The sequence below is a fragment of the Carcharhinus amblyrhynchos genome, chromosome 26 (assembly GCF_965287045.1).
Source record: "Carcharhinus amblyrhynchos chromosome 26, sCarAmb.v2.hapA, whole genome shotgun sequence".
NCBI lineage: Eukaryota > Metazoa > Chordata > Chondrichthyes > Carcharhiniformes > Carcharhinidae > Carcharhinus > Carcharhinus amblyrhynchos.
Genome location: NC_137349.1, coordinates 40517349 through 40531435, shown reverse-complemented (window position 1 = coordinate 40531435; position 14087 = coordinate 40517349). Strand labels below are relative to the sequence as shown.

Genomic DNA, 14087 nt, shown 5'->3' with positions numbered 1-14087 from the left:
ATTCTGTGATTTGGAGATATTTTGGACTGTTCCTATGGCATGTTTATAGTTCCAGAATATTGGGACTCAGGTAAGCTGAGTAGCATTGGGTAGGTTGGTTAGAGATGACTGTCAAGTGTTATCAAATAATGTGAAACCAGGTTAACCTAATGCAGCAAAAATCAAGCAGCACTAAAAAAAAACATTTTTATGGTGTTCTTCACCATCTCGAGATGTTCCAAAGCATTTCTACACCTTATGAAGTACTTTTGAAGTGTTGTCAATGTTATATTGTAAGTAACGTAGCAACCAATTTGGGCATAACAAGATCATGGAATCAAGAATGAAGCAAATAATCATCTGCTTTAGTTGTTGGTTGAAGGATAATTATTAGCTACGAGAGCTGGAGAATGTCCTTGTTCTCTTTAAATAGTGCTGTGGGAAATTTTACATCTACTTGGGAGAACAGACATGGGACTGAGTTTAGTATCTCATTTGAAATACAACACCTCCAACAGTACAGCATACCCTCAGTCATGCACTGAAGGTCAGCCTAGATTATGTACTCAAATCTCTAAAGTTTGTTTGGAACCCATTACTTTCTGACCTGAGTGCGAATTCCACCGATCAGCCAAGGGTAACATTTAACTTATCTACATTGATGAAATTTTGAATTTCAGTGGCAGTTTGTACAGATGATCTTACCAAAGTTACTGGGGAGGAAACTGTTTGTTTGGTGAGTGACTGGTGTGTACTGAATGGGTGTTTCTGTTTTATAGGTGGATCCAGCCCATACAGGAAAAGTTGGGCCCAATGAGGCAGCATTATTCCTGAAGAAGTCTGGTCTATCTGACGTTATCCTAGGAAAGGTAAGGAACAGCAATCCCTGCAAAAGAAGTTTACAAGACTATGAAGGCTTCCTGTAATATTGGATACTTTGATGGACATATTAAACAGTGAAAGGAATATTTATTTCATTGCTGGCAGTGTTTTGTAGACAAATTCTATGTGCTCTGCGGAAAGTGGCATGTGCAGGGATTGGGGTGACAGTGTTGTACCCCATTTCCAAACATGTTTTTGAAGTTGTATCCAATCTTAATAAACTAATGCTAGGGATTTATTTAATAATAACTGGGTGGATACTGGGTTTCACTGCTCAAATTCCACAGATGTGGAGATGCTGGCGTTGGACTGGGGTAAACACAATAAGAAGTCCCACACGTCAAGGCCAGAACTCTCCATTCACCTGACGAAGAGGGAGTCCCCTCAAAAGCTTGTGAGTTTACTATCAAATAAATCGGTTGGACTAAAACCTGGTGTTGTCAGACTTTTTACCAAGTCTCACAACACCAGGTTAAAGTCCAACCAGTTTATTTGATAGTCAAGTGTGTGACGAAGGAACAGCGTTTCCGAAAGCTTGTGGGTTTATTATCAAATAAACTGCTTGGACTTTAACCTGGTGTTGTGAAATTCTGATGTGGAGATGCTGGTGTTGGACTGGGGCAAACACGGTAAGATTTGTTGTGAAATTCTACAGAGGCAGGAATGTTTGATATTGCACTTGGCACTCCTTTCTATCTGTTGCGAGTCATGAGCTGTTTAAGGTAGATATGATTTACTTGGGAAACAAGAACAACTACAGCTTGCAATGTATTCCGTAAAATGTCCCAAGCCACTTTGCAGAAATGCATAAACTGACACTGTGGTACACAGTAGGACAATGAACAAAATCTTGGTTAAGGAGATAGATTGTAAAGGGCAATTTAAAAAAAAGAATTTTGGGGATGCGGGCATCGTTGACAAGGCCAGCATTTATTGATCTCTGAATGCCCTTGAGCAGGTGATGGTGAGCCGTCCCTTTGAACGGCAAGTGGTGTAGGTACAGCCACTGTGCTGTTAGGAAGAAGGTTCCAGGATTTTCACTGAGCAACAGTGAAGGAATGGTGATTTCCATGTCACGATGGTGTGACTTGGATGGGACGTTGATGAGGATTGTGTTTCAGTGTGCCTTCCCTCATTTTTCTAGGTAGGGTCACAGGTTTGGCAGGTGCAGTCGAAAGAGCCTTGACATTTAAAGGAGACAAAGAGAGGAGTGAGAGATGTTCAGCTGTGGTTATGGGAGGGAATTTTAGAACTTAGGAGTGTAGGCATCTGAAGGTATGATGGTCAGTGAGAGGATAAAGAAGTTGGGGAGTGCAGTGGGCCAGAATTGGAGGAACTTCAGCATTCTCTGGGGAATGTAGGGGTATTTTTCTAGTAACAGTAACCACTTACCCCTGTGCTGTCATGGTAGCTTGACTCAAAAAAGCAACTTTGAGAAAGGGTTTCTAGAGCTGTTTCTTCCATGTCTACTACCCAGACACTCCAGGAGGAGATTGCTGAGATATTGGTGCCCTAAACTTGCCTGCCCACCTATGTGCTTGTCTGAGAGCGTGATCAATACATCACTTAGCAATTGAAAAGCAGTAGGAATGGGCAGTGACTTGGCTGTGATGGTGCCAGATGGACAGAAAGGTGTGCTACTCTGCCAATTTGGATTGATTCCTTTTGCTATCCCAGTCTGCAGGAAGGTTACATTTAACAGACTGGTGATTGATGCTGAAAGGCAGTGGAGTTAAGTTCTGTGCATTTACAGTTAATTGAAGAACACAGCAGCAGATACAATTGAGACTAATGTGGTGTCCCTTATATTAAAAATGTTGCTGTCAGTGGCAGGAATGATAGATACCTGGCAGTGTAAAGTGCTCATGTCAGCTTTAAATGAATCCTGAAACTGCAGTAATAATGTTTATCAGGTACTGACAACATGAATGAATCCTTCCTTTAAAAGGACCCTCATTGCCGTAACAACTGTTGGATAAATCTCATTTCTGTGAACACAGTGTAATGGTTGAATTCACATCAGAATGTCTCTTTGAGACATGATGTCTGGCTCTGACACCTCCCTGGTATGGAAACAATTCACATTTTACACCCAAGTTTGAGAAATTGTGCAGTTTTTGTATATTTCTGCTTGAGCTGTGTTTACTCAGCAGTGCCCAAATTACTAATTGTCTGGCCATTATTGGAGAATTTAGCCAGGAAGTCATCACTGCAACAATCCACAGAGCTGCCAAAATTCAGGAGTTCTCTCCATTTGAACTCCTGGATTTTGGCAGCTCTGTGGATTGCTCCAGACCATGACTGGTACTTAAAGTTCTAAGATCTCTGGCATTATTGGGCTTACCTGTTGTGCTGATGTGGTCTGAATGGTCTCCTCCTCCTCTGCAGGGATTCTATGATTATAGTAAAGTATTGGCTAAATATTTCTGCTGCATTAATTTTATATTTTTGGGTAAGTTTGTATACTTGTGTGAAGGTGAGAACAGTGATTGATGGAGGTGGGGTGGGGTGGGTTTTGGGATCACTTGTTTTCTGATCTCAGCGTTGGTGCAAGCGCACCCAGACCAGGAACGCTAAGAAGTGATTGCTGGAGCTTTCGCGACTTTGAGTCTCAAGCACAGGCTGAGATGAGACCTTATCCTTTCCCAAAAATAGTGAGGTAGCACTGTCAGTGGGACACATTATGTTGCAGTGCCTACCTTGGACTTGGAAAGAGGATTGCCTGTTCCTCCACCAACTTTAAAAATGAAGACAGTGCTTATCCTTGCAATCTTTCCCCTGTATCTCCTGGTTAGTTTAATAACTTTTTGATTGTTTCGATTCTATGCTTGCATTGACCCTACATTTATGGCGAGTTAATGCATCTGAACATGAAAGAAAGAAAGAAAGCAAATACTGCCATTGCTGAACGTTTGAAATAAAAGTAAGATATTGGAAGCCCTCAGCAAGTAACTTGGGCAGCACGGTGGCACGATGGTTAGCACTGCTGCCTCACAGTGCCAGGAACCCAGGTTCAATTCTGGCTTTGGGTAACTGTAGAGTTTGCATATTCTCCCTGTGTCTGCATGGGTTTCTTCCAAGTGCATCGATTTACTTCCACAGCCTAAAGATGTGTGTGCTAGGTTGATTGGCCACGCTAATTGTCCCTTAGAGTCACGGGGGGCTGGGAGGGTAGTGTGTGGGGTTATGGGGGAATAGCGGCTGAGTGGGTTTGTGGTCAGTGCAGATTCAAAAACAAATAAAGAACAACCCAGCACGGGAAACAGGCCCTTCGGCCCAACAAGCCCGCGCCGCCGCATCACCCTACACCTATTCTACCCTGCGTATCTACAAATAGAACCCCTGACTTAGCCAGATTCAGGGCAGAATAGTGTCAATTTGGTAAAACCAATCAGCCTAAGAGCACATCTTTGGGGTGTGGGAGGAAACCGGAGCGCCCGGAGGAAACCCACGCAACCACAGGGAGAATGCACAAACTCCCACAGACACAGGCCCAAATCCATGTATCTGCACAGCTAGCAGTGCTAGTCACCGAGCTGTTGCGGCGCCCGTCTACCGGTCCAGGATCAAGCACACACACCGACATGAAGTACTAGGCCACTCCCGGAACCTCCAGGAGCAGCCCACGCACGACCCACCGTGTGCATGCCCCTCGTTTGACAACGAGGTGGACCTCCACCTGCGGAGTGAAAAGACAAAAACGTTAGTCACAAGCCTGCCTTTCCGGTGTCTCCCGAGGTTCTAACCCTTATTCAATAACCCCTACCATAACCCTCCATCCTCGTTTCACTCATGTGCCTATCTAACTGAACCTTAAACGAGATTTGTTGGGCTGAATGGCCTCCTTCTGCACTCTAAGGATTCAGTGATTCATTACAGTGTTAATGGAAGCCTACTTGTGACACTAATAAACTTAAAACTCATGCAGCATTTGTGGAGAAGGGAAGACGCAGTTAACATTCCAAGTCTGTGACCTTCAGAGTTGGAGTACAACACATGAGAGCGCTGTACACGTTTGTAATTCAGCTCATTGTTGTATGAACTGTGTGTGCAGCACTCCCGCACCATCCCTATCTATTGTTTTAATGTGTCACGGCATCCTGGAAATATATGGACGAGCAAGCTGCTAGCTGTAGCCACTCGAGAATGGTGGCAGCAGATGGAGACCTGAAGTTGTCTTTAATGCTATATTGTAAATGTATTTCAGAAAATAATAACAAACAGGAATTTGTTTTGTGTGCTGTACACTGGTTTTCTGACTGTTGGGAATATAAGGATAAAATGATGGTCAGGCTCTGTCCTGGAATATTCCTGATGTGTAGGTGCCGGCATTGGACTGGGGTAAACACAGTAAGAAGTCTCACAACATCAGATTAAAGTCCAACAAGTTTATTTGGTAGCAAAAGCCACTAGCTTTCGGAGCGCTGCTTTGTTGTCAGGTAAGTGGGAATTCTGTTCACAAACAGGGCATATAAAGACACAAACTCAATTTACAAAATAATGGTTGGAATGCGAGCCTTTACAGATAATCAAGCCTTAAAGGTACAGAGAATGTGAGTGGGGAGAGCATTAAGCACATGTTAAAGGGATGCGTATTGTCTCCAGACAGGACAGTTAGTGACATTTTGCAAACCCAGGCTGCAGGAAAGGATGTCCCGAGGCATGGTACACTGGGGAGACCATGCAGACGCTATGATAATAGATGAATGAAAAACGCTCGACAATCACCAGGCAAGACTTCTTGTTGGGGAAACTTCAGCGGTCACGGGCATTCGACCTCTGATCTTTGGGTAAGCGTTCTCCAAGGCGGCCTTCATGACACACGACAGCGCAGAGTCGCTGAGCAGAGACTGATAGCCAAGTTCTGCACACATGAGGATGGCCTCAATTGGGATCTTGGATTCATGCCACACTATCTGTAACCCCACGACTTGCCTGGGCTTGCAAAATCTCACTAACTGTCCTGTCTGGACATAATATACATCTCTTTAACCTGTGCGTAACGCTCTGTCCACTCACGTTCTCTGTACCTTTAAGACTTGGTTATCTGTAAAGACTCACATTCCAACCATTATTTTGCAAATTGAGTTTGTGTCTTTATGGGCCCTGTTTGTGAACTGAACTCCCACTTAGCTGACAAAGGAGCAGTGCTCCGAATGCTAGTGGCTTTTGCTACCAAATAAATCTGTTGGACTTTAACCTGGTGTTGTGAGACTTCTTACTGGAATATTCCACCATTGGCTTGAGTGCAGGTAGTGGCTGCTTTATCTGACTCATCATGCCTGCCCTCTAGTGGTGGAAGCAGGTTATGTATTTTGAAATCTACCAAGGAAATTCGAAGCATAAACTTAACATGGATTATTTCATAGTCTGCCATAACTGTCTTAGCAGCATTACTTCTTGTCATAGAGGGTACTTATTTGGATTGTTATAATATTTTATGGGCCTGAGAATAGAATACTTGCGCTTATACTTAGAAATACAAGAGGTAATATTGAGTACATTTGTGCGAAATCTGTAACTTTGCTCCAGACGTTTTTGATTTGATTTATTATTGTCACATGTATGAGTCTATAGTGTTTCTTGCACACTATACAGACAAAAGCATACTGTACATAGCATTACGGTAATAGTTTAGGGTGTAGAGATAGATTAGCTTAATGCAAGGTAGGTCCATCCAAAAGTCTGACAGCAGCAGGGAAGAAGCTGTTCTTGAGTCGGTTGGTATGTGACCTCAGACTTTTGTACCTTTTTCCTGAAGGAAGAAGGTGGAAGAGAGAATGCTTGAGGTGCATGGGGTTCTTAATTATGCTGACTGCTTTGCCAAGGCAGTGGGAAGTGTAGATAGAGTCAGTGAATCGAAGGCTGGTTTGAGTGATGGACTGGGCCTCATTCACGACCTTTTGTAATTTCTTGCGGTCTTGGGCAGAGCAGGAGCCATATCGAGCTGTGATACAACCAGAAAGAATGCTTTCTATGGTGCATCTGAAAAAGTTGGTGAGAGTTGTAGCGGACTTACCAAATTTCTTTAGCCTCCTGAGACAGTAGAGGCATTGGTGGGCTTTCTTAACTATAATGTCAGCATGGAGGGACCAGGGTAGATTATGGGCAATCTGGACACCTTGAAGCTCTCGACCATTTCTACTTGGTCCCTTTTGCTGTAGCCGGGGCATGTTCTTCTCTATTCTTCCTGAAGTCGATGACTGTGTTCTGTGATATAAACTGAAAACACATTTTTCTTGGAATCCACAGTAATTATTTCTTGATAATTCTATTGTAACAGATTTCTCTTTGCCCTTTGAGTGTGAAAGTCTTCACAGCTGTGAGATAAAGTGTATTATTTAAGTTCACATTGATTGCTATCAGAGAGAATAAAACAAAACAAATTTGGCATCATCTTGTAATGTAAATTATAAAAAATATGCACACTGATTTTAGGAACTAATTTGGGGCTAAGTTAAAACTCTGCTTTTAGAACAAAGAACAAAGAAAGTTACAGCACAGGAACAGGCCCTTAGGCCCTCCAAGCCTGCACTAACCACTAAACTAAAACTCCCTACCCTTCCGGGGACCATATCTCTTTATTCCCATCCTAATCATGTACTTGTCAAGACGCCCCTTAAAAGTCACGCCATATCCGCTTCCACTACCTCCCCCGGCAATGAGTTCCAGGCACCCACTTCTCTGTGCAAAAAATCTGCCTCGTACATTTCCTTTAAACCTTACTCCTCGCACCTTAAACCTATGCCCCCTAGTAATTGACTCTTCCACCTGGGAAAAAGCTTCTGACCATCCACTCTGTCCATGCCTCTCTTAATCTTGTAGTCTTCTATCAGGTCTCCCCTCAACCTCCGCCATTCCAGTGAGAACAAACCAAGTTTCTCCAACCTGTCCTCATAGCTAATGCCCTCCATACCAGTCAACATTCTGGTAAATCTTTTTTGTACCCTCTCCAAAGCCTCCATATCCTTCTGGTAGTGTGGCAACCAGAATTGAATACTATATTCCAAGTGCGGCCTAACTAAGATTCTTTAAAGCTGCAACATGACTTGCCAATTTTTAAACTTGATACCCCGGCCAATGAAGGCAAATATGCTGTATGCCTTCTTGACTACCTTCGCCACCTGCATTGCTACTTTCTGTGATCTGTGCACCTGTACACACAGTTCCCTTTGCCTATCAATACTCTTAAGCGTTCTGCCACTTACTCTATATTTCCTATCTGTATTAGACCTTCCAAAATGCATTACCTCACATTTGTCCAGATTAAACTCCATCTGCCATCTTTCCGTCCAAGTCTCCAACTGAGCTATATCCTGCTGTATCCTTTGATGGTCCTTATTGCTATCCACAAATCCACCAACCTTTGTGTCGTTCGCAAACTTACTAATCAATCCTCCAAATCATTTATATATGTTACAAACAGCAAAGGTCCCAGCACTGATCCCTGAGGAGCACCACTTGTCACAGCCCTCCATTCAGAAATGCACCCTTCCATTGCTACCCTCTGTCTTCTTTGGCCGAGCCAGTTTTGTATCCACCTTGCCAGTTCACCTCTGATCCCATTTTGTAGAGGCTGTGACATTAACTTAAATTCTGCTTTCTCCAGCTTAATTAAAATAAGTTTGTAGATGTAACTGCAATTTGGAGGATCGAAGATATTTGAGGGATGTGGTGAAGTAATTGGAGGTTTGTCTTAGATTGCTTCCAGTGTTAGTTAACTTAAAAATACTTATTCACCTTCCATGTTATAGTTATACATTTGCTACATGGAATTGACCCTTATTCCTCTGGCCTTTCACTGCTCAGGATTGTTGTTTGCACAGATAATATGCATCCAATCTGTTGGGACAAATTCATGAGTGTTGTTAGAATTAAGAGGAATGAGCAGTAATGAAAGGGTACATTGGGAATGTGGAAACGAGATCTAGCCCCTCCAGCCTGTTCCAGCACACAATTAGATGTTGGCTGAACTGTGATCTACCTCTGAATGAAAGACAAAGAGCAGGCTAGAATATAAAGATTTAATTGGTGGAGGGCCAATTCAGTGAGAACAGACCTGCCCAGTTAAATTGGAATGTAAGATTGAAAGGTAAAACTATAATGGAACAATGGGTTGCCTTTGAACAGATGATTCAGATACAGTTGGCATACCCTTCCACAGGCAGGGCAGCCAAAATCAAAATGTTTAAGTTGCCAAAAGGGATAGAGTGCAATGAGGCTGAAAAAGGGGCATGTGACAAATGTCAGGCTGATATTACAAGTGAGAACTAGGTTGACCAAAGGAAGTTGAGGGGCAGTAAAAAAATAAATAAGGAAGGCAAAGCAAGATTATGGAAGGAGACTGGCTACTAATATAAGGATATGCACCTGAAGAGAGTGAGTCTATGGGGTAAAGGGCAGGAGAGTGAGACTAGCTAAATTGCTGTTCCCGAGAGGCAGCATGAAGTTGACAGATTGATTGGCACCTTTTGTTGTGATTTAACCATTTTGTTATTTATTTATCATTTTTCACCTTATAATAGAACATAGAACACTACAGCACAAACAGGCCCTTCGGCCCACAAGTTGAGCCGATCATATCCATACCTACCAAGCCATAGAACTATCTGTAACTCCCAATGCCATTAGATCCCATATATTCATCCAGAAGTCTTTTAAAGGACCCCAGCGAGTTCGCCTCTACCACCACCACCGACGGCAGCCGATTCCACTCACTCACCACCCTCTGAGTGAAAAACTTACCCCTAACATCTCCTCTCTACTTGCTTCCCAGCACCTTAAACCTGTGTCCTCTCGTAGTGACCATTTCAGCCCTGGGAAATAGCCTCTGAGAATCCACCCTATCTATTCCTCTCAACATTTTATAAACCTGTATCAGGTTGCCTCTCAACCTTCGTCTCTCCAGGGAGAACAGACCTAGCTCCCTCAACCTATCTTCATAAGGCATGCCTCCCAATCCAGGCAACATCCTCGTAAATCTCCTTTGCACCCTCTCAATAGCTTCCACATCCTTCCTGTAGTGAGGCGACCAGAACTGCGCACAGTACTCCAAGTGGGGTCTGACAAGGGTCTTATAAAGTTGCAGCATTACCTCCCAACTCTTAAACCCAGTCCCTCGATTAATGAAGGCCAGTACACCATACGCCTACTTGACCACATACTCCACCTGCGAGGCCGATTTAAGAGTCCTATGGACCCGGACCCCAAGATCCTTCTGCTCTTCAACCCAGCTAAGACTCCTACCCTTGATATTGTACTCCTGCATCCTGTTGGTCCTGCCGAAATAGACCACTACACATTTATCCGCGTTGAAGCCCATCTGCCACTTCTCCGTCCAGTCTTGCATCCTATTTATGTCATGCTGCAACTTCTGACATCCCTCCAGACTATCCACACCACCAACCTTCGTATTGTCGGCGAACTTACTAACCCATCCCTCCACTTCCTCATCCAGGTCATTTATGAAAATGACAAACAGCAAGGGTCCTAGAACAGATCCCTGGGGCACTCCACTGGTGACCGACCTCCATGCAGAAAAAGACCCATCCACAACCACTCTATGCCTTCTGCAGGCAAGCCAGTTCTGGATTCACAAGGCCAAAGCCCCTTGGATCCTATGCCCTCTCACCTTCTCAAGAAGTCTTGCATGGAGGACCTTATCAAATGCCTTGTTGAAGTCCATGTAAACCACGTCCACCGCTCTTCCTTCGTCAGTGTGTTCAGTCACATTTTCAAATAACTCAACTAGGCTTGTAAGGCACGACCTGCCCTCGACAAAGCCGTGCTGACTATTCCTGATCATTCCAAACTTCTCTAAATGCTCATAAATCTTGTCCCTCAGAATCCTCTCCATCAACTTACCAACCACTGAGGTCAGACTCACCGGTCGGTAATTTCCTGGGCTATCCCTGTTCCCTTTCTTGAAAATAGGAACCTTTATTACCCTTTGTTACAAAGTACCCATCAACCTGAGTTTAAAATTGCAACAAATCTCACCTTAATTGCTATTTTTTTAGGAGAGTTTCAAGCAACCACTGTCCTGTCTGTGTAAAAATATTTCCTAATTTCACTGCTGAAAGACACAGGTCTTAGATGAATTCTAGAATCCCTAGCCAGCAGAGCAGGTTTCTTGCTGTTTAATTTTTCTGTCCTCCTTAATATCTTGAAACGTCAATCAAATCACCCAATAACCGTCTAAATTCCTGGTAATACAACGCGATTTTGTATAACAAAGCACAATTCTGTGGATGCTGGAAACCTGAAATGGAAAACAAAAGGTTGCAGTAGGTTCATTCAAAAGTCTGACAACAGCAGGGAAGAAGCTGCTCTTGAGTTGGTTGGTGTGTTACCTCAGACTTTTATATCTTTTTCCTGAAGGAAGAAGGTAGAAGAGAGAATGTCTAGGATGCGTGGATCCTTAATTATGCTGGCTGCTTTTACGAGGCAGCAGGAAGTGTAGACAGAGTCAATGATGGGAGGCTGCTTTGCATGATGGATTGGGCTACATTCACAACCTTTTGTAGTTTCTTGCAGTCTTAGGCAGAGCAGGAGCCCATACCAAGCTATGATACAACCAGAAAGAATGCTTTCTATGGTGCATTGGTAAAAGTTGAAGAGAGTTGTAGCTGACGTGCCAAATTTCCTTAGTCTCCTGAGAAAGTAGAGGTGTTGGTGGGCTTTCTTAACTGTAATATCAGCATGGGGGGACCAGGACGGATTGTTGGTGATCTGGACACCTAAAAACTTGAAGTTCTTGATTCTTTCTACTTCGTCCCCATTGATGTAGACAGGAGCACGTTCTCCTCTATGCTTCCTGAAGTCGATGACGAGCTCCTTCGTTTTGTTGACATTGAGGGAGAGATTATTGTTGCTGCACTAGTTCACCAGATTCTCTATCTCATTCCTGTACTCTGTCTTGTCATTGTTTGAGATCATTTCAGGTTGATGACCTTTCAACAGAAGCTTCACCTTCATCAGAAAGGTCGTCAGCCTGAAACATTAATTATTTCTCTGTCGATGCTGTGTGAACTGCTGCGTCTTTTGTTTCTATTCCTGGTCTGTGTGATCTCGCCTTGTAATTTAATCCTTGGAGTCTAGCTATCATTCTGATACACCTGGGCTGAACTCCCTCAATGGATGAGATTGCCCCCTTAAGATGTGGTGTTTAGAATTACGCACTGTACCTTTGTTATGACTAAACACAATTGTCCTGTGACTACTATGGAGGCCTGATCAATGTTTACTGTTTGAGATAAATATTGTTCATGGAGAAATTTACACTGTATGAGATTTTCTGAATTAAATTGTAGTGCAGTATCAATTTTCCTTTTTTTAAAGAAAAAGTCTGTTGCTAACTGCATACTGCACCAAATGTAATGAATCAGTCAATAAGGGACAGGATACTGAGGCTTTCAGAGCTGACGTATACAATAATCGACTAATGGCATTTAATGGCTACAACCTGTCAGCGTCCTGTGAAAGATACTTAGTGAATACTAAACAAGCACTTAGTATTCCTTTAACAGGAAGCCGTTTATGTTAGATTATTGACTGCTGGCTGAAGGAATAAGTATTAATGGGGACAAAGCCAACATTCCTTAAGTTTGGCTGTGAGAGCTTCATAATTCCATCAAAATGATTGTTCCATCATGTTTATATTGGGTGAGAGGAAGATTTAAGTACTTGGCTTCAACTCCATGGATGCTCTGTTCTTTCAGGGTCTCATTCTTTCGTCTTTATTTCCTGTCCAGTGCTTCTCGTCTTCTGAGAACGGTACAGCACAGAGTGAGGCCATTTCACCCAGGTTGGCCTGCTGATTGAAAGAGCTTCCCAATTAGTCTTACTCCCATGCTCTTCCCCCAAAGCCAAACCAATGTTTCCTTTTCATTTAATGATCCAATCCCCTTTTGAAATTTAATATTAAATCTGCTACCATGCTTTCAGTAAGCACTCTCCAGACCATAATAACTCACTGCCTTTTAAAGACAAAATCTTGCCCCTTTTTGCAAAGTCAAATTTAATCCCTTCCTACTGCCTCAAATGAGATCCACCAACTCCCTGATTGAAAGAGGAATTGCATTGATCAGCACCACGTTGCAGTGCATTTATAGCTGCAGTGAGCCGGGCTGCCCTTCTGTAGATGCTGAGAGAGCACAGGACTCATCAGAACATTTATTACAACCTGTTGTTAGTTTATGAATACAGAAAAGCAAGTGAGGAAGGTGGTCACTGAAACCTGCGACAGATAATTAATCCTAGTTCACCAAAAAGTTTCCAACGTGACAGTTTCCAACCTTAGACACTGCTGTGTTTACAATTGTTAATAAAGCTTGTGTTTATATTTATTTTGAACTTGCTATCTTAATAGGTGTAGATACTGTCACCTTGCTGAGTTGTGTTGACATTGAGTTGTGTTGAATGTTGTGTGTGACATTCTTGCACTTACAATATTTGTGAGGTTCCTTAAGGGGGTTCAATATTAAATTTCCATAAAGTCTGCAGCATTTCAGGGCTCTTTATTATTATATTGTAACTAAATTAACAGGAGGCAAAGTGAATATTGGATTAAAGCGTGTACTGTGAATAAACATGGAAGTCCATCTGTGAATAATTTCTGGTCTGTGAACCTGTCTCACCACAGTTCCATACTTGTCCTGTGATTGGCCTATGGTTACAGTCATATTTTAGTTCCTGTATTCTAAGATTTGTGAAATGATTTGACTGAATGGTGCTTTTCCAGACCCTGTTGTATCAGATGAATTCATTTCCTACAGCCAATTACTTATTTGATACAGCTGCTGTGTGTAACTGCTGGCCCTGCTTGTAAGTGGAAATAGTTATTGAGTTACAAAATCTGAGGGTTGATCTGAGTCTGCTCAGCTAGTTCATCTGACGGATGACAGAAGAACGACTAGAGTTTTCCTCCGTGTCATGGTTGTGGGTGCTAGGGAGGGAGCTAAGTTAGCCCCGTATCCTACAGCTAAGTACCAGATTCTCTGTTGGAAACTCCATGTTTGAATGTAGGTGAGAATAAGAATTTGGCTGTGACTCCACCCTAGTAAAATAGTTCACCAATTCATAAGACCAATTGTGACTGCCTGACTCCAGACCCAGTCTGTGGTTCTCAAACACAGTAAGAAGTCTGACAACACCAGGTTTAAGTCCAACCGATTTATTTGATAGTAAACTCACAAGCTTTCGGGGTTTCTCCCTTCGTCAGGTGA

The 14087-nt window shown here is 42.9% G+C and overlaps 1 protein-coding gene across 9 annotated transcripts in view; it reads left to right on the top strand.

The window, feature by feature from the left end:
• Positions 1 to 14087, top strand: part of eps15l1a (epidermal growth factor receptor pathway substrate 15-like 1a) — a 380478-nt gene that overhangs the window by 90475 nt on the left and 275916 nt on the right. For all 9 annotated transcript variants that reach the window (XM_080212644.1, XM_080212650.1, XM_080212643.1 and 6 more), the window contains exon 3: positions 759 to 848. In XM_080212644.1, coding sequence (XP_080068770.1) covers positions 759 to 848 — 90 coding nt within the window. The remainder of the gene's footprint in view (positions 1 to 758; positions 849 to 14087) is intronic.